Source organism: Hyperoodon ampullatus (genome assembly GCF_949752795.1).
Source record: "Hyperoodon ampullatus genome assembly, chromosome: 6".
Classification (NCBI taxonomy): domain Eukaryota; kingdom Metazoa; phylum Chordata; class Mammalia; order Artiodactyla; family Ziphiidae; genus Hyperoodon; species Hyperoodon ampullatus.
Window position 1 is genome coordinate 17,468,410 of NC_136919.1, and position 25,706 is coordinate 17,494,115.

Below are 25,706 nucleotides of genomic sequence, written 5' to 3' on the forward strand. Positions count from 1 at the left end.
ATGCCCTGGTGAGATTCTATTCCCACAGCACAGCTTGCCCCCTTGCAAGTGATGGGGAGGGAACTGTAAACTGGGATGTCAACCAGGGATAACCATGACCCTAGCCATCCAAGGATGCTCCTGTTATGATATGGAGCTATGATTTATTGTTGTTTTGTTTTGTCTTTTTTACCAATTATGTGCATCATCTTATTTTGTCCTCAAATCAGCCCTGAAAGCAGATCATTGTTCCCATTTATTCAGATGGAGACATTGTGTCTTCTCAGGGTTAGGTCAATGGGCAAGTGTCACATGAGATTTTGTGGTGAGGCAGGATTTGAACAAAGGCATACCTGTCTCCAAAGGCCATGCCCCTTCAGCAACTACATGATACCATCCTGGGACACTTATTCTGTGGGGAAGTGGGAGGTAGTATGATATGGGGGAGAGGATGGAAAGAACTGGTTCTAATCCTGACTCTGCTACGTATGGACTGAGTGACCTTAGAAAAGTCATTTTATCGCTCTGCCCGTCTGTTGCTGTGCAAAACAGAGACAGTAGTAACAGTTTTCTGTAAGAATTAAATGAGATACTTTCCCTCCACTAAAATGTAAGCTTCAAGGACTTTGGCTGTTTTGTTAACTGTCCTTTCCCCTGTGCCTAGAACAGTGTGAGGGAAAAGTTGATGTTCGATAAAAATTTGTTGGATGGATGGCGGGAGGGATGGATGGATATAAGTGTTAGGCATAGTTCCTGGATCGTAGTAAGCAGCCAACAAATGGAGGTTCTCTTCCCTGTCTTTGCTTACTGTGATGCAGTGCAGAGCCTGGGTGACAAGGGGTTGGGTATCATGGGATAGATAGTTTCTACCTTGCTGCTGTCTACAGCTCCTACTCAGAGCTAAGTGCTGATGATCAGTTCCCTAGGCCAGGAACTCTTAAAAAGTCACCTCTGTTTGAGTCCCACTGTGAAGTTTCTGCCAGGCCTAGTTGCCATGGAAACCCCCAAGCCCTAGTGGCTGCTCCACGGGCATCTGGCCTGAGTGCAGACTTGACCTGCGTGCGTTCTTCTTCCTGGACTTCAGAGACAGCTGTGGTGTTTCAGGCATTCTCTGAGTAAATGGCTACCTCAGGATGCTGTTACTCTGCATTCTCTCTTCCACTCCCTTTGCTTCTTAAAACTCTCCCTGCACTCTCCACTCTGTGTATCTTTAGTTTCTGTAAAGAATAATTCAATCCCTAGAATGTTCTGATAATGGGTTAGACAAAGAGATAAATAAGTCCTGGTTTCTGCCATCAGCTAGGAGATAAATACCAATGTCTGGCTTGGAAAGATCATTTACCAAGGGCCTATGTATGTGCCAGAAACTGTGCTGGTCATTTGACATTTTCTGTCTCATTTAGGTCTTACAACACTCTTGAAGGAAATGTCATTTTATTCCTATTCTCCAGATAAGAAAACGAAGGGCCAAAAGGCTAATGTGACTTTACTCCCCACCGTATTGACTCTTAAAGACCTTGGATTACCATGGAGATTTAAATATAGGGGATGCAATTAGCCCAGCATGAGCCCGGGGAGCTAGTACAAGCAATCCTACTCCTACCCGTCAACCCTCTTCCCCCAAATAGAAATCAGCCCCATGGAGCCTGGGTGGTATGTCTGGTAGTTGGTTAATTAGTGAAAGGAATGTCTTGGTCACATCTGTTTCTGCTGCTGCATAGGCCAGTCTGAGAGATGCCTTCTCGGACACTCACAGGGCACAATTGTCCTTCCAGGGAGTCCACTCCCCAATGCCAGGCGCCTCTAACCACCTTTCACTTCTCACACTCTGGACCTGGTTCACCTTCCCAAGAGTTGGTTCCTGCTGGACTCATGTTTACATGTTCTTTCTCTCAGAACAGCCTCCTTAGAGTCTAGACTGGAAACTCAGTGCTGCTGCTAACTGTTATCTGGGGACGGGGGTCGGGGGGTGGGGTGGGATGTTAAATATCTAGGCTAGGAGTCATATGTTGACTTTTTAAGGAAAGCCCTATGCGAGGCAACAACGCCTAGTCCATACCCTTTCTGGTAGAAAACATCGACATTAGCTTGCTTCTGCTACTTAGTTATGAAACTGTTGATATTATCAGAGTTTGAAACAGCTTCTTGTGGCTCCCAGATGAGAGAGAAAATGTGTTCCTTTTTTTATGTGGTCCTTTTAAGTTAAGAGATTTTCTGTCTCCTGACACCACAACCATCTTTTTATCTTAACTGCTCTTCTAGTTAACTAATATTCACCAACTATAGCAACCACAAATATATGAATTGTCCCTACCATAGGCTATGCCTTATTCTAAGACTGGCAATAAAGCCAAATCCCCGGGCTTCCCTGGTGGCGCAGTCGTTGAGAGTCCGCCTGCCGGTGCAGGGGACATGGGTTTGTGCCCCGGTCCGGGAGGATCCCACGTGCCGCGGAGCGGCTGGGCCTGTGAGCCATGACCGCTGGGCCTGAGCGTCCAGAGCCTGTGCTCCACAGCAGGAGAGGCCACAACAGTGAGAGGCCCATGTACTGCAAAAAAAAAAAAAAAAAGTAAATAAAGCCAAAGCCCCTATTCTTTTATTTATTTATGTATGTATTTAACGTCTTTTTGGTTTTTTTACATCTTTATGTAAAAAGATGTATACGCCCATGTCACGCTCTCACTTCGTCCCAGCTTACCCTTGCCCCTCCCCATGACCTCAAGTCCATTTTCTACCTCTGCATCTTTATTCCTTTCCTGCCCCTAGGTTCTTCAGAACCTTTTTTTTTTTGTTTTTTAGATTCCATATATAGATGTTGGCATATAGTATTTGTTTTTCTCTTTCTGACTTACTTCACTCTGTATGGCAGTCTCTAGGTCCATCCACCTCACTACAAAAAACTCAATATCGTTTCTTTTTATGGCTGAGTAATATTCCATTGTATGTATGTGCCACATCTTCTTTATCCATTCATCTGTTGATGGACACTTAGGTTGCTTCCATGTCCCGGCTATTGTAAATACAGCTGCAGTGAACATTGTGGTATGTGACTCTTTTTGAATTATGGTTTTCTCAGGGTATATGCGCAGTAGTGAGATTGCTGGGTCGGATGGTAGTTCCATTTTTAGTTTTTTAAGGAACCTCCATACTGTTCTCCATAGTGGCTGTATCTATTTACATTGCACCAACAGTGCAAGAGGGTTCCCTTTCCTCCACACCCTCTCCAGCATTTATTGTTTGTAGATTTTTGATGATGGCCATTCTGACCGGTGTGACGTGATACCTCATTGTAGTTTTGATTTGCATTTCTCTAATGATTAGTGATATTGAGCATCCTTTCATGTGTTTGTTGGCAATCTGGATATCTTCTTTGGAGAAATGTCTATTTAGGTCTTCTGCCCATTTTTGGATTGGGTTGTTTGTTTTTTTTGATATTGAGCTGCATGAACTGATTGTAAATTTTGGAGATTAATCCTTTGTCAGTTGCTTCATTTGCAAAATTTTCTCCCATTCTGGGGGTTGTCTTTTCTTCTTGTTTATGTTTTCCTTTGCTGTGCAAAAGCTTTGAAGTTTCATTAGGTCCCATTTGTTTATTTTTGTTTTTATTTCCATTTCTCTGGGAGGTGGGTCAGAAAGGATCTTGCTGTGATTTATGTCATAGAGTGTTCTGCCTATATTTTCCTCTAAGTTTTATAATGTCTGGCCTTACATTTAGGTCTTTAATTCATTTTGAGTTTATTTTTGTGTATGGTGTGAGAGAGTGTTCTTATCTCATTCTTTTACATGTAGCTGTCCAGTTTCCCAAACAACACTTATTGAAGAGGCTGTCTTTTCTCCACTGTATATCCTTGCCTCCTTTATCAAAGATAAGGTGACCATATATGCGTGGGTTAATCTCTGGGCTTTCTATCCTGTTCCGTTGATCTATATTTCTGTTTTTGTGCCAGTACCATACTGTCTTGATTACTGTAGCTTTGAAATATAGTCTGAAGTCAGGGAGCCTGATTCTTCCAGCTCCGTTTTTCTTTCTCAAGACTGCTTTAGCTATTCGGGGTCTTTTATGTTTCCATACAAATTGTGAAATTTTTTGTTCCAGTTCTGTGAAAAATGCCATTGGTAGTTTGATAGGGATTGCACTGAATATGTAGATTGCTTTGGGTAGTATAGTCCTTTTCAAAATGTTGATTCTTCCAATCCAAGATCATGGTATATCTCTCCATCTGTTTGTATCATCTTTAATTTCTTTTATCAGTGTCTTATAGTTTTCTGCATACAGGTCTTGTGTCTCTGTAGGTAGGTTTATTCCTAGGTATTTTATTCTTTTTGTTGCAGTGGTAAATGGGATTGTTTCCTTAATTTCTCTTTCAGATTTTTCATCATTAGTGTATAGGGATGCCAGAGATTTCTGTGCATTAATTTTGTATCCTGCTACTTTACCAAATTCATTGATTAGCTCTAGCAGTTTTCTGGTAGCATCTTTAGGATTCTATGTATAATATGATGTCATCTGCAAACACTGACAGTTTTACTTCTTCTTTTCCAATTTAGATTCCTTTTATTTCTTTTTCTTCTCTGATTGCTATGGCTAAAACTTTGAAAACTGTGTAGAATAATAGTGGTGAGAGTGGGCAACCTTGTCTTGTTCCTGATCGTAGTGGAAATGGTTTCACTTTTTCACCATTGAGAACGATGTTGGCTGTTGGTTTGTCATATATGGCCTTTATTATGTTGAGGTAGGTTCTCTCTATGCCTACTTTCTGGAGGTTTTTTATCATAAATGGGTGTTGAATTTTGTCAAAAGCTTTTTCTGCATCTACTGAGATTATCATATGGTTTTCATCCTTCAGTTTGTTAATACGGTGTATCACATTGATTGATTTGCATATATTGAAGAATCCTTGAATTCCTGGGATAAACCCCACTTGCTCATGGTGTATGATCCTTTTAATGTGCCGTTGGATTCTGTTTGCTAGTATTTTGTTGAGGATTTTTGCATCTACGTGTATCAGTGATATTGGCCTGTAGTTTTCTTTTTTTGTGACATCTTTGTCAGGTTTTGGTATCAGGGTGATGGTGGCCTCATAGAATGAGTTTGGGAGTGTTCCTCCCTCTGTTATATTTGGAAGAGTTTGAGAAGGTTATGTGTTAGCTCTTCTCTAAATGTTTGATAGGATTTACCTGCAAAGTCGTCTGGTCCTGGGCTTTTGTTTGTTGGAAGATTTTTAATCACAGTTTCAATTTCATTACTTGTGATTGGTCTGTTTATATTTTCTGTTTCTTCCTGGTTCAGTCTTAGAAGGTTGTGCTTTTCTAAGAATTTGTCCATTTCTTCCAGGTTGTCCATTTTATTGGCATATAGTTCCTCTTAGTAATATCTCATGATCCTTTGTATTTCTGCAGTGTCAGTTGTTACTTCTCCATTTTCATTTCTAATTCTGTTGAATTGACTCTTCTCCCTTTTTTTTCTTGATGATTCTGGCTAATGGTTTATCAGTTTTGTTTATCTTCAAAGCACAAGCTTTTAGTTTTATTGATCTTTGCTATCGTTTCCTTCATTTCTTTTTCATTTATTTCTTATCTGATCTTTATGATTTCTTTCCTTCTGCTAAGTTTGGGGTTCTTTTGTTCTTCTTTCTCTAATTGCTTTAGGTGTAACATTAGGTTGTTTATTTGAGATGTTTCTTGTTTCTTGAGGTAGGATTGTATTGCTATAAACTTCCCTCTTAGAATTGCTTTTGCTGCATCTCATAGGTTTTGGGTTTTGGTGTTTTCATTGTCATTTGTTTCTAGGTATTTTTTGAGTTCCTCTTTGGTTTCTTCAGTGATCTCTTGGTTATTTAGTAGTGTATTATTTAGCCTCTGTTTGTTTGTATTTTTTACAGATTTTTTTCCTGTAATTGATATCTAGTCTCATAGTGTTGTGGTCAGAAAGCATACCTGATACAATTTCAACATTCTTAAATTTACCAAGGCTTGATTTGTGACCCAAGATATGATCTATCCTGGAGAATGTTCCCTGAGCACTTGAGAAGAAAGTGTATTCTGTTGTTTTTGGATGGAATTTCCTATAAGTATCAATTAAATCCATCTTGTTTAATGTATCATTTAAAGCTTGTGTTTACTGTTTATTCTCATTTTGGATGATCTGTCCATTGGTGAAAGTGGGGTGTTAAAGTCCCCTACTATGAATGTGTTACTTTCGATTTCCCCTTGTATGGCTGTTAGCATTTGCCTTATGTATTGAGGTGCTCCTATGTTGGGTGCATAAATATTTACAATTGTTATATCTTCTTCTTGGATTGATCCCTTCATCATTATGTAGTGTTCTCCTTGTCTCTTGTAACACTGTCTCTTGTATTTTAAAGTCTATTTTATCTGATAAGAGTATTGCTACTCCCAGCTTTCTTTTGATTTCCATCTGCATGGAATATCTTTTTCCATCCCCTCACTTTCAGTATGTATGTGTCCCTAGGTCTGAAGTGGGTCTCTTGTAGACAGCATATATATGCATCTTGTTTCTGTATCCATTCAGCAAGCCTGTGTCTTTTGGTTGGAGCATTTAATCCATTCATGTTTAAGGTAATTATTTATGTGTATGTTCCTATTACCATTTTCTTAATTGTTTTGCATTTGTTTTTGTAGTTCCTTTTCTTCTCTTGTGTTTCCCACTTAGAGAAGTTCCTTTAGCATTTGTTGTAGAGCTGGTTTGGTGGTGCTGAATTCTCTTAGCTTTTGCTTGTCTGTAAATATTTTAATTTCTCCATCAAATCTGAATGAGATCCTTGCTGAGTAGAGTAATCTTGGTTGTAAGTTCTTCCCTTTCATTACTTTAAGTATCTCATGCCGCTCCCTTCTGGCTTGTAGAGTTTCTGCTGAGAAATCAGCTGTTAACCTTATGGGAGTTCCCTTGTATGTTATTTGTCATTTCTCCCTTGCTGCTTTCAATAATTTTTCTTTGTCTTTAATTTTTGCCAATTTGATTATTATGTGTCTTGGCATGTTTCTCCTTGGGTTTATCCTGTATGGGACACTCTGCGCTTCCTGGACTTGGGTGGCTATTTCCTTTCCCATGTTAGGGAAGTTTTCACCGATAATATCTTCAAATATTTTCTCTGGTCCTTTCTCTCTCTCTTCTCCTTCTGGGACCCCTATAATGTGAATGTTGTTTTGTTTAATGTTGTCCCAGAGGTCTCTTAGGCTGTCTTCTTTTTTTTCATTCTTTTTTCTTTATTCTCTTCTGCAGCAGTGAATTCCACCATTCTGGCTTCCAGGTCACTTATCCGTTCTTCTGCCTCAGTTATTCTGCTATTGATTCCTACCAGAGAATTTTTAATTTCATTTTTTGTCTTGTTTATCATTGTTTGTTTGCTCTTTAGTTCTTCTAGTCCCTTGTTAAACATTTCTTATATTTTCTCCATTTTATTTCCAAGATTTTGGATCATCTTTGCTATCATTACTCTGAATTCTTTTGTAGTTAGACTGCCTATTTCCTCTTCATTTGTTTGGTCTGGTGGGTTTTTGCCTTGCTCCTTCATCTGCTGTGTATTTCTCTGTTTTCTCATTTTTCTTAACTTACTGTGCCTGGGGTCTCCTTTTTGAAACCTGCAGGTTCATAGTTCCCGTTGTTTTTGGTTTCTGCCCCCAGTGGCTAAGGTTGGTTCAGTGGGTTGTGTAGGCTTCCTGGTGGAGGGGACTGGAGCCTGTGTCTTGGTGGATGAGGCTGGATCTTGTCTTTCTGGCGGGCAGGTCCACGTCTGGTGGTGTGTTTTGGGGTGTCTGTAGCCTTATTATGATTTTAGGCAGCCCCTCTGCTAATGGATGGGGTTGTGTCCTGTCTTGCTAGTTGTTTGGCATAGGGTGTGCAGCACTGTAGCTTGCTGGTCGTTGAGTGGAGCTGAGTCTTAGCGTTGAGATGGAGATCTCTGGGAAAACTTTCGCCATTTGATATTACATGGGGCTGGGAGGTCTCTGGTTGACCAGTGTCCTCAATTCGGCTCTCCCACCTCAGAAACTCAGGCCTGACACCTGGCTGGAGCACCAAGACCGTGTCAGCCACACGGCCAGACAATGTTCAACCAAAGTTGTGATACTTATTTCCCTTGTAGGAGTCCACATGATTTTAAGAAGCACTGTGGGAGGAGTATAGCTACCATGTCTTGGGTCTTGCGATTACCTTTCCCCTTAGCGACATCACCTCCCAGCAGGTCCTGAGGAGACCAGGCTCCTGTGAGAGAGAACTGGACCCCCCAGTTTCCCAAAGCTGAAACCCCAATGGGTCCTGAGGAGACCCAGCTTCCGTTAGTGTGGACTCAACCCCAGGTTGTCCTGAAGCCCGGGCCGTCAGCATGGACTCAGCCCTGCGTGTTCCAGAAGCCAAAGACCCAGCGGGTCCTGAGGAGATGGGCCTCCTGGCAGCTGTCCAGAAAGCCCTTTTCTTAAATTAAGCAATTTCAGTGTTCTGAGCAATGAACCTGGCAGGAGAGACATAAAGATGGTAAAGATGGGATCCCTTCCCTCAAGCAGCTCACTGATTATTAAAAAAAATAGATACCCATACAAAAATCTGAAAGTGGACTGTCAGGGGCTCCTGTTCCATTAGGGTCCATTTATCTGGGAGTGTTGGTTGTCTATAGTTGGCATGATGTTTTTTTGTTTGTTTGTTTGTTTTTTGCGGTACACAGGCCTCTCATTGTTGTGGCCTCTCCCGTTGCGGAGCACAGGCTCCGGACGCGCAGGCTCAGTGGCCATGGCTCACGGGCCCAGCCGCTCCGTGGCATGTGGGATCTTCCCGGACCGGGACATGAACCCGCATCCCCTGCATCAGCAGGCGGACTCTCAACCACTGTGCCACCAGGGAGGCCTGTTTGGCATGATTTTTGATAGTTCAGTGCCTGTGTCTGGTTGCTAATATAGTTATTATCACTTCTGGAAGATATGATGCATTTACTGAGATGCTACCACATTCCAGACACTGTGGTAGGCATTGCGATACAGTGGTGAGCCGAAGACGCAGTGCCTGCCCTGAAGGAATTTACCATGAAGTTACTAGATTCTAGTGTTTGAATAAGATATTTTAGGAAGCATAACAAATGTAGGCAGTCTTTCTCCCTAGAGGGAGAGGGATTTACACTTATGATTAATCTCAGTGAGTGACGGGAAACAAGGAAACAAGTGGATTTCTATGCAAAAGAAATAGCTCCTATGCTAATATTAACGTGATGAAGAGCACCCACTTTGGCATCACTGCAGGGATGCAGCCCTGCCAGCTCCTGGGCTGGGTAGGAGAGAGCAGCAAGGAGGTATGAATGTAGGGACCCACTGTGAAGGCCTCAGATGCCAGGCTAGTGTGGACCACATCCTGTGGCCAGTTGCTCTATAACAGCTCAAGGGGGTTCCACCAGGGAGTGAGATGGGAAGATGTGCCTACACCTCCCTCATCTCACAAGCAAACAGACAGTAGAAGAGATGAGGGGTAAGAGGTGAAAATGCTAAGGACATAGAGTACATAGGACTGCATGCTGTTTAGTTGCTGTAAAGGAGGAAGACAGAAGACTGAAAGTTGACATCTAGGTTTCTGGCCAGTTTAAATGGCAGTGCTTTCAATACTTAGGGGAGCCCAGGAGAAGGAGGAAGAAGATGCTTTAAGGAGACGATAATGCATCCAGTTTTGAACATGTTGTTTTGTCATACTCGTGGGATATTCAGAGAGAGAGATGTTCGGGAGGTTTAGGCATAAAGGTTTGCTCCAAATAAGAGCAGAGTGGGTAATAGAAATTAGGGAAGCATTGTTCATCAAAGCCTTGAAATTAGATGTGAATAATAAAGCCAAATAATGAGACCCATTGGGGGCTCAAGATGTAGTCCTTAGAATTTCTTTGCTGGCCCAGCACTCTCCTTGCCAGGCAGATCCAATCTACTCATCGTAATGTGACCGTGAAATTGTCTTTAATTTTCCCAGGCAAAACTCCCCTCCTCATCTTGTGCCCTCTCTACTAGCTCTTAGCACAACTTGCCTTGCATTCTGATTAGCCATGGATAAGCCCACCTTTGCCCCCTAGCCTGTAAGCTCCTGCAGAGCAAGAACTATTCTTATTCTGCTCTATGTGTGTCTCACCAATAGGTCATCAGTAGATGCTTGGGAAATTAACTTGAACTGATCGGCCTCTAAGTCTGTGAAACCCTTCTAGATGACAGACATTGTATATACACTATGCCACATGATCATCACAACCACCTGTGAGCTGTCTATTATTATCCTCATCATTCACATAAGAAAACTGAGGTTCAGAAATTGAAACAGGTCACACAGCCAGTGAGGGCTGAAGCCCAAATTTGAACCCAAGATGGTCAAACTCCAAAGCCCATGCTCCTTTCCCTAGGCCCTATGAATTCAACAACACAGTATCTTCTCGGTTGCTTCTAAAGTGAGTAGAAAGTTTAGTATCATCTAAATATTATCAAAAATGACTAACCTAATTGAGAAGGGAAGAGTAAGAATTGCCACAATTTTGAGGAAGTTTGTTTCTTTTCATCTATACCAAAAGGGATAATAAGCCCATTTTGCAGAGAGTTAAACAAAGACCCAACAGGGGACCACTGAGCTGTCACTACAAGCACAGAGGTTGGAAAATGTGGTTTCTTTTTCCAGCTTCTCATTTGGAAAACAACAGAATTCCCAAATTCCATGCTATTCCTGTTTCCTCACCTCATGGACTTATGTATCTCTGTGTGTGTTTATGTTACTAGGTTTGCTGAAAAGCCCAGTGAACAAGACAGCCCTGATGCTGATCGCTGTGAGCTCCTGCATCCTGGCCATGGTGTGTGGCAGTCAGATGTCCTGTCCACTCACTGTGAAGGTGACTCTGCATGTGCCCGAGCACTTCATTGCAGACGGTAAGAGCTGAGTGTCGGAGATGCCCCACATCTACTCGGCACCTTGCACCCCTGTGTGCTCCAATGTTCCCCATGCGTGGCCCAACCTCAGAATTATATTACTAAAAAAGAGAGAGAGCATTCAAAGAACTTAAAAGAGGTCCTTATCTTTGAAAATCCTGGATTATTTGAATGGAACTAAAGACTGCTTTTATTCCATGGGCAAGGGTAAGGTTTGTTAATAAAGAAAGAATTCAAATGTGCGTGCAGAAAGATTGAGCTACTTCAGAGAACCTACTGTTTTCTTATCATGCGTGTGCATCCTATGCCTAACTAAAAATACTGCCCCGCCCCCCAAAATAGTCTTTCCTATTTAAAAAATACAACAAAGAAAACTGTATGAGCTTTGTTGGAACTTCCTAAGTGTCCTGGATTATACTCCTATCTCATTTGCTGTAAATGTCCTTTACAAGCATGTTAAATCCTACCATTTACTCCTCACCCAATTAGTTTGAATTAATGAGACACTATAGTTGCTGTACTCATTCGCAAAGCATGGTCCAAGAAGTTGATTAAGGTGCTTGATATCTATTGCTAAAGTGCCCTCCAGAAAATTGTTCCGGTTTATATACTCCAGCAGAATGCGATATGTTTCCCCAAATTCTTGGCATTATTATTTATTTATTTATTTTTACAATTTACATATATTATAACTTTTCCTTTACATACATTACAAAAAATCATGTTTCTCTATAACAGAAGTGTATCCATTTGGGGGAAGAATTTTTTTTTATTGAAGTGTAGTTGATTTACAATGTTGTGTTAATTTCTGCTGTGCAGCAAAGTGATTCGGTTATACATATATATACATTTTTGTATTCTTTTCCATTACGGTTTATCTTAGGATATTGAATTTAGTTTCCTGTGATATACGGTAGGACCTGGTTGTTTATCCATTCTGTGTATAATAGCCTACAACTGCTACCCCCAACCTCCTGTTCCATCCCTCCCCTCCCCCCCCCTTGGCAACCACCAGTCTGTTCTCTATGTCCATCAGTCTGTTTATGTTTTGTAGATAGGTTCATTTGTGCCATATTTCAGATTCCACATATAAGTGATAGCATTATGATATTTGTCTTTTTCTTTCTGACTTACTTCACTTAGTGTGATCATCTCTAGTTGCATCCATGTTGCTACAAATGGCATTATTTCCTTCTTTTTTATGGCTGGGTAGTATTCCATTGTATATATGAACCGCATCTTCTTTTTTATTATTAGTTTTTATTGGAGTACAGTTGATTTACAAAGCTGTGTTAGTTTCAGGTGTACAACAAAGTGATACATATATACATTTTATATATATATACGCACATGCTCATTCTTTTTTCAGATTCTTTTCACATATAGGTTATTACAGAATATTGAGTAGAATTCCCTGTGGTATACAGTAAGTCCTTATTAGTATTATTATTTTTAAATGTATTGAAAGTTATCATAAATATAATAAAGAAGAAATATTAAGTATGCAGCTTAATGAATTTTTGCATGAGTTCACCCAGATCAAACATAAAACATTTCCAGCACCTTCAGCTTCCTTATGCCCCCTCCCAGTGAATCCCTTCCCAGGGATAACCACCCTTCTAGCACCATATTAGTACCATTGTTATTTTTTAAAATCTTTTTCCCATTGGATATGTATCAGATGTTTTTGAGATCCTTTATATTTGTCAGCCATATTTTAATGCAACTTGATTTTATCTCTAATTTTTTAAGTTACAACGTTCACAACTTAGCACCAATCCCTTCAGTATGTTCTGTGCAGAGTGGCACTTCCACCTCCTTTCTCTCCTAGACTTATACTAAAGCATCCTGTGTTTACTCCTACTTCACCATAGTGAACTAACCCCTACTTTAATTTTTTTTAATTATATTTTTATTGAGGTATAGTTGATGTGCCATATTATGTAAGTTTCAGGTGTACAATATATTTTGCACAATTTTTAAAGACTATATTCCATTTATAGTTATTATAAAATACTGGCTATATTTCCTGTGTCATACTATATATCCTTGTAGCTTATTTATTTTATATGTAGTAGTTTGTACCTCTTAATCCCCTACCCCAGTCTTGCCCCTCCCACCTTCCCTTTCCCCTCTGGTAAACACAAGTTTGTTCTCTATATCTGTGAGTCTATTTCTTTCCTGTTATAATCACTAGCTAATTTTATATTCTAATTTTTATTTCTATTTTTCAATTGAACTGCAAGTAAGTTTAGTATTTCTCATCTTATATGCACTCAGTTGATTTTCTGACCGAAGCAGAAGACTTTTGGTTCATCCCTATCAAATCGTATGTGCACATAAGACAGGAAAATATGGGAATATGAAATGGCAGAAGCATAGCAGAAGTAGAAGGAACAAAATTTACTGAAGTAACTAGGCACGTAGGCTCATGGAGCTTGGGACTGGAAAAATTGCCAGAACCTGGGTGTGGCTGGAACATGGGATGGGAGAGTAAGAGTGATGAAAACCAATAGGGCAAATTTTGACCATTGTTGGAGGCATGTGAACTTACTTTTTATCACCACCAGTCACTATTCATTAATTGTAGAATGTTAGGTCTTAGAGACATCCACATTTTGAACACTTATTTTCACGCATGTAGAAATGGAGCTCCTAAGAGGCTAAGTAACTTGGTCAGGGTCATGATAAATAGTTTAATGGCTGAGATCAGAGACTATAGAATAATACAAACAAAATTCAAATACTTGCCCTATTACCTGCCACTTCTGTAGCCAAGTGAATTATTTACCTCTCTGAGTCTCAATCTCTGCGTCTATAAAATGGGAATGATAATAATACCTATCTCATAGGATTATTGTGAAGCCTACAATTCCGTATTTATCAGATTTTTAGATAACATGTAGGTGGGAAATAACAAAATCAAAGGATTACCCAAGAAAACTGTGAAACTACTGTGGTGGCTTCAAAGGATAGACAAAAATGTGGTAAATTAAAAGGTGCCCTTTCCCGATAATTCTTATTCTGATCTCTGTCATAAACTTAAAGCTTTATAACTACAGGTAGACTTGTCTGCTTCTGCCTTTAGACTGGAATGTCTGTGAGGCAAGAATATCCCTGGTGACAAACATACTGCATGGCCTGTGATGGATGCTCAATAAATATGTGTTGAATGAATGAACAGGGCCTAAATTAAAGCAGAATTATGAAAAGTTCTGTGGGATTCTTCTACCAGATGTCTAAGCAGAAAGGGGAGACTGAGTGAAGGAAAACTAAGGCAGAGGATTCATAGAAGTAAAAAAAATTGGAAATAACCATGGAATATACAAGATTAGAGACACAATTTAGCAAATATGGTACACATAGTTAGGAGGACCTAACCCAAAGTGTGTCAGTCTCAAGGCATAATGGAACCCTCTTTCCCTGCATGCTATAATATCTTTGTAAGGAATGTACCCTCTGAAATGGGACATGTTTGTGTAAGTCTCATTTTTCTCATCTGTAAAATGGGGATTATTTTGAAAAGATTGAATGACATAATATGTATAAAATACCAACAGAGGATCTAAAACACTGGGATTGCTTAATAAATAACAGCTTTTATTACTCTTATTCCTAAAATGATCCATAAAGGAAGAGACATCAGAAGCTAGACTATGGTCAAACAAGAAGGTATAAGAAATTATATAGATGGTGAGTAGCTATTCTCAGGAAAATGGAACAGGGAGTCCATTATATGCCCCCCAACCCCTGGCCCATGGAAGTCTTGTAATGTTTTCCCAATGGAAGACATTAACACTTGAAGGTCCTCCATCTTCTGGGGATCTTCAGGAATCCAGAACGCAACCAACACTTGAAGTCAGGTGGACAGCTGTGTAATAGTTCTAGGCAAGCAGACCTTCCACAGCACAATCCCAGTGCCTCTTGTGGGTGGATAATTTCTGTGCATTGCTCATTCCATTCTCCCAACAGGTCTCCAAAGTGATCTTTATTATCCCTATTTGACAGATAAAGAAACCAGGACTTGAAAAGCAGTAGAGTCTTGCTTTCCATGGGGGTGGAACATGATGTGACAAAGAAAAAATCATATGGGTTGGACTTAGTGGGGTCTCTAGCTCTGATTTCTGGAGATATGAGAGTGCTATGCAGGGAGGCAAGAGGGGAAATGATGACGATGGTGCCTATTTTCTTGAACCCTATCATCACTTGGCGTTAATATTTATAAATGCATTGAGGTATAGAATAAATAAAGAATGCAGATTGCATATGTGTAATTAAATTATTTTTTACATATATTATACAGCCAGATCAAAATATAGGCCCCCACCCAAGGCCACTGGCTGAGTTATAAACAGCAGTACCGTCATAATGGGGCTTATCAGGATGAGAGAAACCCCTGTCAAATGGGAGAGAATCCATTGAGACAAGGCCACCCAAGGACCATGGCCAAGGCAGCTCTCACCTTTCTTACCTTCCCCCATGAAGCTTAAGCTGCCAAGCTGCCAGCCCTTTCTTAGTAGACAGAGCTCTCAGCCAACCTTGTGCATTGGGCTGTCTGTGGTGCTGAAGTATTGGAGATGGCTGAGTAATGGGTTCGGTCTTCAGGAAGAAAATGAATTTTGCACTTGTGTTACAGCATAGTTGTACTTGATGTGTGCTGCCCATTACAAGAAAAAGGTCAGCATGATATAGTACTTGTCCAGAGCTCAGCTGGTAAGAACAATAAATACTAACAGGGTCACCATCCAAGCCCTTGGCAAATATCATCTCTTCTTTGTCTGTGCCTTCTCAAGGCCACTGGTGGCTTTTTGCTCTGCTAAGCACATAGTGAAGAGGTAGACTAGGTTTGTGTCCAAATTTACTGAATTTGGCACTTGTTTTTCATCTGAGACCTATAAGTGACCTTCATTTGGGTTATCTGGGCTCATGATCCCCAGAAGTAGTGAATCACATTTTCTAGGAGTAGAGCCCAAGTATTAATATTCTCAACAAGAACTTGAGGTGATCCCTTAACAGAAGTTTGAGAGCTGCATCAGTATCTCTTTAAGTGCTACTTTCCTTTCATCTAACACATTATCAACTCCTTGCGATCTCTTGGAGCCCTGATAAGGGGCTTTGGTTTCTTCCATCTTAGACTTGATCAATGCCGTATTAATGGAGCTGCCTTATGGTACAATTCCAGTGATGGCCCATAGCACTGAATACCATGTGAATGGTCCAATGTGAGTTTTATAACAAGGCAGCTCTCATCACATGGATTTGGGCTTCACCCAAATTGCCCTACAGGTAGCATTATTGATGAATGGTTATTGGTTAACATTAAAAGCTCATATGAGTTGAGATGTTAGTTTCTTCATCCCTCGAGGCTTCCATTGTATAATATGTCAGGACATATTCACCAAATATCCTGGCCCTATAGTAAGCCAGTAGAAGAGACAACATTTAAAGGAATAAGCTGTCTAGATGAAATGGGTGATATGGTTCCACTCCAGTGTAGATAGATAACACTATACATAGAGTTCTCTGTTCCATTTTGTTCTGGTAGTTGTGCTTTAAGAAGCACAGAAGGTCAATGATATATTGGAAGGCATCCAAAATAAAGGAATTGCAGCCAAGGGATTGGAAAAACATTGTCAATACCTAATAATCCCTTAAGGAAAGGGTGGAGGAAAATCATTCTATAAGAAGAGTTGAAGGAACTTAGACAAAAAGTGAGCTTAGAATTACTGAGCGTATCTGTTATGAATATGGCAGTGTTCAAAACACTTTACATGGAGTTACTAATGTAATTCTCATATCAGAACTCTGAGGCAGGATTTAGCATCCTCTTTTTGCATAAATGGAAGGTAGTTTTTGGAGATGTTAAGTGATTTGGCCAGATTAGCACACAGAAGTGAATCAAGGTATGAAAACCCAAGACTACCTGAACCTCTCATCCAAGTTTTTTCCATGTCCCATGCTTCCATAAAATTGACCATGATAATTATCATTGGTCTTGAAGAGGGAGCAGGCTTGTTCTGGAAGTCCCCAGGAAGCAAAATTAGAGCTATATGGGTGAGGAGGGTGGTCAGAGATGGGAGAAGATTGAGTCTTAATCTGAAAATGTCTTCACTTTCTAAGCTTTAGTCTCATCTATAGAGTGGGGGATTATAGCAGTACATATCTCCTAGAGCTGTTGTGAAGAATAAATGAAATAATGCTCATAAGACTTTCAGCTCAGTACCTGAGACCTCGTAATGGCTCAATAAATCATATACATGTTAGTAGTTGTGATAATACTTTTTTAATATTGGAAGGGGGTCCTTGCAAGGTAATGAGTTCCCCATCATAGGGAATTTCCTGAAAATAGATGACCACATTTATTTCTATGAAGCCGTAGAAGAAAAGTGAAGGAATGTGTTTGGCTAGGGAACAAAATATTTTGAATCAGAGCCATTTTATCAGACTATAAATTTTTAAAACACTTAAATTTTTAGGACCTTTAGAGTATGTTTGTTTATTCTTTGCTTCCTCATCCCTGAGTATCACCCATTCTTTGCCTAGGCTCAGAAATGGAGTGAGACCCAGGAATGGGTTATGGCCAGTGATGTCTCTTGACTAAATACACCCCTCTACCCAATCACAGACTGTGTTCTTTTATGTTGATATGCTCATTGCATAAATATCTATGCCAAAATATCTGTTTGTTAAGGTCAAGTTAATGTGTTAGCCTTGACTTTTGGGTTGGACTAAGGTGTATTCAAGTCTTCTCTATTCCCTATGACTGAGGAATTGGGGATTATGGATTCCTTACCAGCCTATGAAATCCTCAAGTGGAAATGTTCATCATTAGGATGGCCTGGTTCATTAATATGCCACATGTGTAGCTGCTTTTGAACACAAAATTATATACAATGAATCTTGTTCTACATCTATTTGCTTGCACCCCTACTTTATGTCTTTCAACCCAAGAGAGTGAGCTAGTGTGTGGCTGTGCTGTTAATAAGGAATGAGGTTCATAAGTGACTTCAGAGCAAGTTTGCAGTGATTTGAATACATGGGAGGAGTATTTTCAATTCTTAGAAGTGAAAGTTACACCACACTGAAGGTGACCGCTTAGTCACAAACCACCAGGCAACTTGCCTAAAACGAGTAGTTTCTTGGACATCTTGCTATCTGGAATCATCCGGAGCTTTGTTTTAAAATGTTCAGTTTTTATTTCAGACTTTTGAGCACCATGGAACATGTTCAGGTATAGAAGTGCCCCACAGTGCTCCCTTTTCCATTCTTAACTCCTTTGCATGCACTTAATACTATTTAGACAGATAGACTGCCTGGCTTTGGATTACCTCATTTCTATGTATTGCAATCCTACCCATGTCTAAGACCTCACTTAATTTTCTCCTTTCTCCAGAAAACCTTCTTCACCAAAAACCCCAAAACTTCTTCAGGGAAATGCCCAACAGAAATAATCTCTCCTTCCTTGAAAATTACATAGAACTGTATTTGTATCTTTCTAATAACCCCACAGTCTAATGTCCATCACTGTTATTGTTATGTATATGTCACTGGAACAACTGACATAGTCCAAAGAACTGGCCTCCTGCATTAAATCAAGTGCCTCTCCAGTCTTTTCTTGACATTGCAAACAGAGCAATCTTTTAAAATGAAAAATCTCACCATGTTGCATCCTCCCATAAAACTGTTCAAATACTTCTTATTGTACTTATTATGAAGATTGAACTCTTTAACATGGCCTTTAAGTCCCAGCAAGATCAGGCCCCTGCCTGCCTCTCTAACCTCACCTTATACCAGTTTCTCTACATTGTTTTCTTAAATATCCTTGGCTGTCTCCTGCCTCAGGGCCTCTGCACATGTCCTTCTTACTCTCGGAAAATTTCTCCCCATTTCCTCAGTTTCTTCGGTACAAATTCCATTTACCCTACAGTGGCTGACCTCCCCTTTCATTTCCCAGTCTCTCTGGGGCCCATAACTATTCTTTCTCCTTGAGCCCTGCTCTATTCCTTGATTGCACTCATTTCTATTTGTAATTATAGTCTTATCTAGTTAATGTGAGCTCTCCCACTAGGTTGCGAGCTCCTTAAGGATAGATATAATATTTGTTTGTTTTGAACATTATATTCAGCACCTGGGACAGCACCCAAAACAGGGTGCCCCCAAAGCTTTGGTTGAATGAAAATAAATAAATAAAATGATTTTAATTGCTAGTCTGAAATTTCCTCAAGAGCAAAGCCACAGTTTATTCATGCCCTAAACTATTGTGAAGCCTAACGAAGGTTCTGACTCAGTAGACATATAATAACTGATGACTGTGAAATGAATGAAGGGAGAAAGGGCAGGCAGGTGGGTGCAGATGCCCTAAGAAGATACCTTCTGGGGAATGACGGTGCAAGAAATCTGAGGCTGCCTCCTCTTCTTATGACTGACTTCACTTCCCAAGGTTTTTGTTCCCATCCCCAAAGATAATCAAACTCACATCTCTCCCCCTCCAACACCAAAATGAAACAAGCCTTATCCCAGAGCCCAGGAAGAGGGGAAAATATAAATTGAGCTGAGATTCAGTACACCCAGGGGGGAGGTGGCAGTGAAATACCAATAAACCATATTAATATGCTGAAATCAGGAAGAATAGGTTGAACTCCAGCCCAGATTTAATAACTATATGTGAGAGAGTGCAGGAGAAGGCAAGCCTAGGTTTCAGTCAGAATTCAAATGAGATCTGTGATGGAACTGGTAATATAATTATAAACTGTGAAAAGTTTTTCCCTTCTCTCTCTTCTTGTACTTAATGGACAGCTTGCTAAGCAATGACCTGGAGCTGGTGCTGGGAGCTGTGGAGAGCCCCTAGAGTGGATTCTGTTGTTGTTGTTGTTGTTGTTTTCCCCTCAAATCTCTTCATTAGAAAAGTCTAAGTCCACAAAACCATGGAAGGAAAAAATGCTTCAAGCTTCCTTAGATAGTAACTGATCCCCAGGTTAAAAGTGACAAGGGGCTTGAGGGGAGAACAAACCCCGGAAAACCATTCTAAGCACCTGAACATGTTCAAGCTTTTAAAGATATCACAACAGCCATTTCAGTCGCGATTTTTAATGGCACTTTGTGCTACGATGTTAACTTGGCTTCCTACCAGGATGAATCGTTAACTAATTCCCCTTCTTAACAAAAGGTATAGCTGAGTTTGACATCCAGATTTGGAGACTAATTTCTGTGTTTTGATAGCAGATCAAGTCCAAAAATATTTTAGTAGGAACGAGAGGCAGAGGATGGTTGCAGGGGGTAGGGGAATTTAATTTATTCTTGTTAATAATTCTGCTGTTGTGAGCAGAAGCCCACTTTGACTTTTTGACTAGGAGGAGAGAATGGCAGGTGGGAGCTTTGATGGGATGGAACTCAGGACTATGGAGTTAGATGTTCCATCATTTGTTGGCTTGTTGTTTGCAGAGTGGTGTAGGGTTGAGGCAGTGGTGCAGTGCTGGGATAGAGAAGGTCACGTGGTACAGAGGTTAGGTGCACTGCTCTGTGACCCAGCGGATGTGAGTTCTACTCCCAGTTCTTCTGATTTCCAGTTTTCTGACCTTGGTAATATTAATTCACCCCCCGCTTCTCACTTTTCTTTCCAAAAGCAGTGTTGATACTCCTTGCCTCACTGAGTGTGAGTGGGGCTGATGAGTGTGCATGCACTCGGCCAGCTGTGAGAATAGCTCTGATGATGAGAACATTGTGCTTTTCCCTTTCTGTTTGTTCAGTGTTTTATTATTTTTGAAGACAAAGAGGTTGAGAAGAGGTCTTAGTGGGTATGGCCAGGTAAGAAGAAGGTACAATTTTAGAGAGGCTTAGCTTGGCCCCAAGGAAGAAATTAAATAGTTAAAAATTCATTAATAATATCACCACTTTTTTTTTTTTTTTTTTTGTGGTACATGAGCCTCTCACTGTTGTGGCCTCTCCCGTTGCGGAGCACAGGCTCCGGACGCACAGGCTCAGCGGCCATGGCTCACGGGCCCAGCCGCTCCGTGGCATGTGGGATCTTCCCGGACCGGGGCACGAACCTGTGTCCCCTGCATCGGCAGGTGGACTCTCAACCACTGTGCCACCAGGGAAGCCCATCACCACTTCTTGATTCATATATAGTGCCTGTTACTTCCCTTCCTTCCTCCCTCCTTCCTGTGGTCAGCAAAGATAGCACATCGCCTTCTCTGTGGCATGCTTTGTTGCTCAGGGATGCAGAGATGGATAAAACAGTATCTCTGGCCTCCCCCAGTTTGGTGGTAGTAAGACACTACCAAGCAGATGAAATAGGAAGCACAGTGTGGTAAGAGTCTTAATGGGGTTTGCAGTGCGTGCTATGGGAAAATAGGGGAGGAGCAGCCAAGTACCCCAAGCTGGAGATGGGGGGTGGTGCTAAGGAGAGGATGTCTTAAGGAGGTGCTACCTGAGTTGGGTCTTAGAGCCACTGGTGCTTCCCTGGAGGTGGGTGAGGATGACACAGGCTTTCCAGAGGGGTCATGGACACTTTTCACCACATCCCTATAGACCCTGCTGCTCAAGCCTCCTGGTAACTGTGATAATAACAACGCTGTGAATTGGTATCATTTACAGAACATTGCTACGTGCCAGGCCCCATGCTGAGTGCTTCGCAAAGCATTACCTCATTTAATTCTATTACCACATGTGGTAGATCCAGGCATTTTCCCCATTTTTAAATTTAAGGGAAACTAAAGCTGCGGGAGTTTAGCTCAATGTCACACAGGCAGGAACGGGTTGAGCAGAATTATTTCAAATTAGTGGCCACAGGATGTGGTAGACAGAGAATTTATTCAATGACAAGATCAGGTTCCACCTCTGCCACAAATTCACCTTGACTTTGGGCAAATCTCTACTTCTCCAGGCTTTTTCCAGATTTTTTCATTGTAAAATGTGGGAAAGGGAGCAAGATGGTCTTAAAATTCCTCCCTGGCCTAACATTCTAACAGTAGAATGAGAAATACTGGGGTTCAGAGTCCCTCTTTACTCATCCCATTAGGTGTGTGACCTCCGGAGTATTTATTCAGTCATTCCATTAGCATCCTCAGTCCTCTGCTTTCTGACTCTTGTTTGGGACAGTCTGTGGCTAGGCAGCCCCTGAGCGAGGATCTTGGGAGCAGAGGCAGCTGAGCAAACCTTTCACAGCCCACAAGTTGCCATTTGAAGAATGCTTAGAAGGATCACAGCCAAGCTTGTGCAGGGACCGCAGGCTCCCGGGGCTGCTGGGATGAAACAGAAAGTGGTGGGGAGCTGGGCCATGGTGGGAAAGATGCCTCTCAGTCTTGAACCCCCAGCTTCAGCTGCTGAGGGACCTTGAACATCTCGGATGCCAGCAAGGGCCTGGGAGGGGGAGGATGCCTCATATTCAGAAGGAAATGATGAGATGGGAGGAATAATTAAAACCTGTGTATCCCTCCTGCTTCTCTACCTCCCCCTGCTCATTCCTGCCCCCTTCCCCCTCCCCACTCCCGGCCTGTGGTGCCCAGCAGAGCCTTGCTGTTTGGCTTTCCTCCCTAGCCACACCTCTGAGTTATCTAACCCAAATATATCTGCAGCTGCACATCCTTGTTTCTTTTGTTTTTGGCTGCTGTTGGCAACTTCCTGGAGCTCTGCTAAAGTCCCTGGGCATCTCACCCTTACTTGGAATTATTCCCAGAGCCTGGACCACCCCTGAACTTGCCATGTCTTCCCTCCCCTGCTTTCACCCTGATTCTCATTTGGACTTTATCAGTGAATCCATCCATCAAGACCGTCAGCTGACACTGCTGAGTGTCTGCTCAGTGCCAGGACTCATGCTCTAGAACTCACTCAGATACTTACCTGCACTAAGGGAGTGTGAGGTAAGGGAAAGAGCAGGAGATTTAGAAGCAGAAAAACTCCAGTACGAATCTGCACTCCTCCACTTACTAACTATGGATCTTGGATGAGTCACCTCACTTCTCTGAACCATCAATTTCACCATCTATAAAAGTACAGCTCTTTGCCTCTATTTCACAGGGCGTTGATGAGGTTGAAATAGAAAGCGGTATGAAAATAGCCTATAACAGGTGCTCAGTAAATGCTAAGCATGCCCTCAAAGGGATTGCACTTGTTATTTAAAGTGATTGGATATCTATAAAGCAAAAGACAACACTAGAAGGCAGATCATAATCTGGACCAGGAGGGGCATATAGTTAAGAGTCAGCAAAGGCAGAAATAGAGACACAGTTGTAGATGACAAACGTATGGACACCAAGGGGGGAAAGCTGCGGGGGGTGGGCGGTGGTGGTGGGATGAATTGGGCGATTGGGATTGACGTGTATACACCGATGTGTATAAAATGGATGACTAATAAGAACCCGCTGTATAAAAAATAAATAAAATTCAAAAAAAAGAAAAAAAGAGTCAGCAAGATTGCCAGGGAAGCCAGGTATTTTCCACTGGACAGATCTGGGTAAAGCTTCAAGGAGCTAGAGGCTTTAATTTGCCTTGGATTTGTCCCATCGGAGGAAGCTGGATGGACAGGGATTGGAAGTGAGACTCTGTGCTTTGTTGGAGATGATGAGAGAGAGTGAAGGCAAGAAGGATGACCTTCCAGGCAGAAGGGACACTAAGAGCAAAGGTGTGGCAGGAGCAGATAGCATCCAGAGCGTCTACAGCTCTGTGGGGCTTGAATGGGACTAAAAGGAGGAGCAGACGAGAAGAGCAAGGGTCTCTGTGTTGGGCTTTTACCGTGGAGGTGGTCGGGGGTCACAGAGCCGCTAAAGGTTTTTTTTTTTTTTTTAAAGAAGATGTTGGGGGTAGGAGTTTATTAATTAATTTATTTATTTTTGCTGTGTTGGGTCTTCGTTTCTGTGCGAGGGCTTTCTCTAGTTGTGGCCAGCGGGGATCACTCTTCATCGCGGTGCGCGGGCCTCTCACTATCACGGCCTCTCTTGTTGCGGAGCACAGGCTCCAGACACGCAGGCTCAGTAGTTGTGGCTCACGGGCCTAGTTGCTCCGCGGCATGTGGGATCCTCCCAGACCAGGGCTCGAATCCGTGTCCCCTGCATTAGCAGGCAGACTCTCAACCACTGCGCCACCAGGGAAGCCCCCGCTAAAGGGTTTTAAGCAAGGGAGTATAAGTAAGGTAGCTGCTTAAAAGACAATGCAGTATGGCAATTCAGAGTTTGGGCTGTAGAGTCCGATGTATCTGGGCTCAACTGCTGGTTCCATGACTTACTAATAGTAATTTGATATTACAAATGTTACTTAACCCTCCAGTGTGTTTCTTAATCTGTGGAGTGGACATAATTTTTTTTTTTTTTTTTTGCGGTACGTGGGCCTCTCACTGTTGTGGCCTCTCCCGTTGCGGAGCACAGGCTCCAGAAGCGCAGGCTCAGCGGCCATGGCTCACGGGCCCAGCCGCTCTGTGGCATGTGGGATCTTCCCGGACCGGGGCTCAAACCCGTGTCCCCTGTGTCGGCAGGTGGACTCTCAACCACTGCGCCACAAGGGAAGCCCTGGACATAATATTAATAGCTCCCTCTTAGGAAATTTAAATGAGATAATATCTCTCTAGTATTTAGTAGAATGTTTGGCAAGCACTAAACACTGGGTAATACTTGTTTTTATTGACATCATCATCTTCATCACTCTCTCCTAGTCTAAGTTAGTCTCCCTCTTAAACAATCCTGAACTTTTCTTTTTTGCACTTAGCACATTCACAATTGCTTATTTGATGTCTAATTTGGTTAAGAGTCTGAGCTGTAGATTCACACTCTCTGGGTTCAATACCTGGCTCTGATATTTCCTAGTCATGAAGCATTGAGCTAGTTATTTAATTTCTAAGCCCTTGTTTACTCATCTTTGAAAGGGGGATGATAACAGTAAACCACCACAAAGGGCAAGCAAATGATTGTATATGAAGCACTTGACAAGGACTCGGCACATAGTTGAGACTTGGGAAACAATACCCCTGATAATGCTACTTTAAACCCCTAAGAGCTAAGACTGTAGCTGTCTTGTTCTTGTGGAGTCTCCAGTACACAGTCAGCGTTCAATACAGATCTGTGGACAGACTGACCACAGTGTAGAAGGTGAGTCTGAGGGCCCAAGGCAGAAGGCAAACAATTTATTAGGGGGCTGTTACATTTAGTCTATATGGTTATGTCTGAACAAGGGCATTAGAAGTGAGAGTGAAGATAAGGGAGTCCTATGGAACGAGAGCAAGGAAACTTAACAGCTCATTGCAAGGAGAAACCAAAGAGGGAAAGGAGTCAAAGACTACTTGACATCTGCCTCCTGGGATCCCTAGAGGCTGGTGACCCAGACATCAAAATAAGAGTACTTTTTGCCCAGCTGTGAAGTGCATGAACACCAACAGCAGAGTGCATGGGTTCAAGTCCTAACTCCACCTTCCCTAGGATGCTACTTTGTCTTCGGGAAAAAAAGGGATGCTAATGCACCGGGAATCAGACTGGGATCCTTGGGATTAAGTGGTTGTTAAATGCAAGAGCCTGGCCGTGGTAAACACGCCCAAAAGCTAGCTATTATTACTATTCTGCTCACGTACCAGCTTTCCTACATGAGATCAAGAATCAGGTGCCCACCTCTTGGTTATGTTTGTAGAAAAAAAGGAAAGAAAAATGCAAGGAACTTTGAAGAACACACGGTCTTAGGACCTTTACAAATCCTACCTGGATGGAAATTATTAGTAAGAGATGTCACTGTGCTCTCTGAGCAAAATTAATTTGCCAGATCTCTGAAGGCTGCGCTCTTGAAGGTTTGAATCATTTGAGTAATATTTCAGGTGAAGTCTCACCACAGTCTTCGGGCCAGGATGGAGAATGGAG

At 41.7% G+C, this 25,706-nt stretch overlaps 1 protein-coding gene across 3 annotated transcripts in view; it reads left to right on the forward strand.

Annotated features, from left to right (window-relative positions):
* Positions 1 to 25,706, forward strand: part of ASTN2 (astrotactin 2) — a gene marked incomplete at both ends in the record, with an annotated part of 919,723 nt that overhangs the window by 362,277 nt on the left and 531,740 nt on the right. For all 3 annotated transcript variants that reach the window (XM_079706619.1, XM_079706617.1, XM_079706618.1), the window contains one exon: positions 10,726 to 10,872. In XM_079706619.1, coding sequence (XP_079562745.1) covers positions 10,726 to 10,872 — 147 coding nt within the window. The remainder of the gene's footprint in view (positions 1 to 10,725; positions 10,873 to 25,706) is intronic.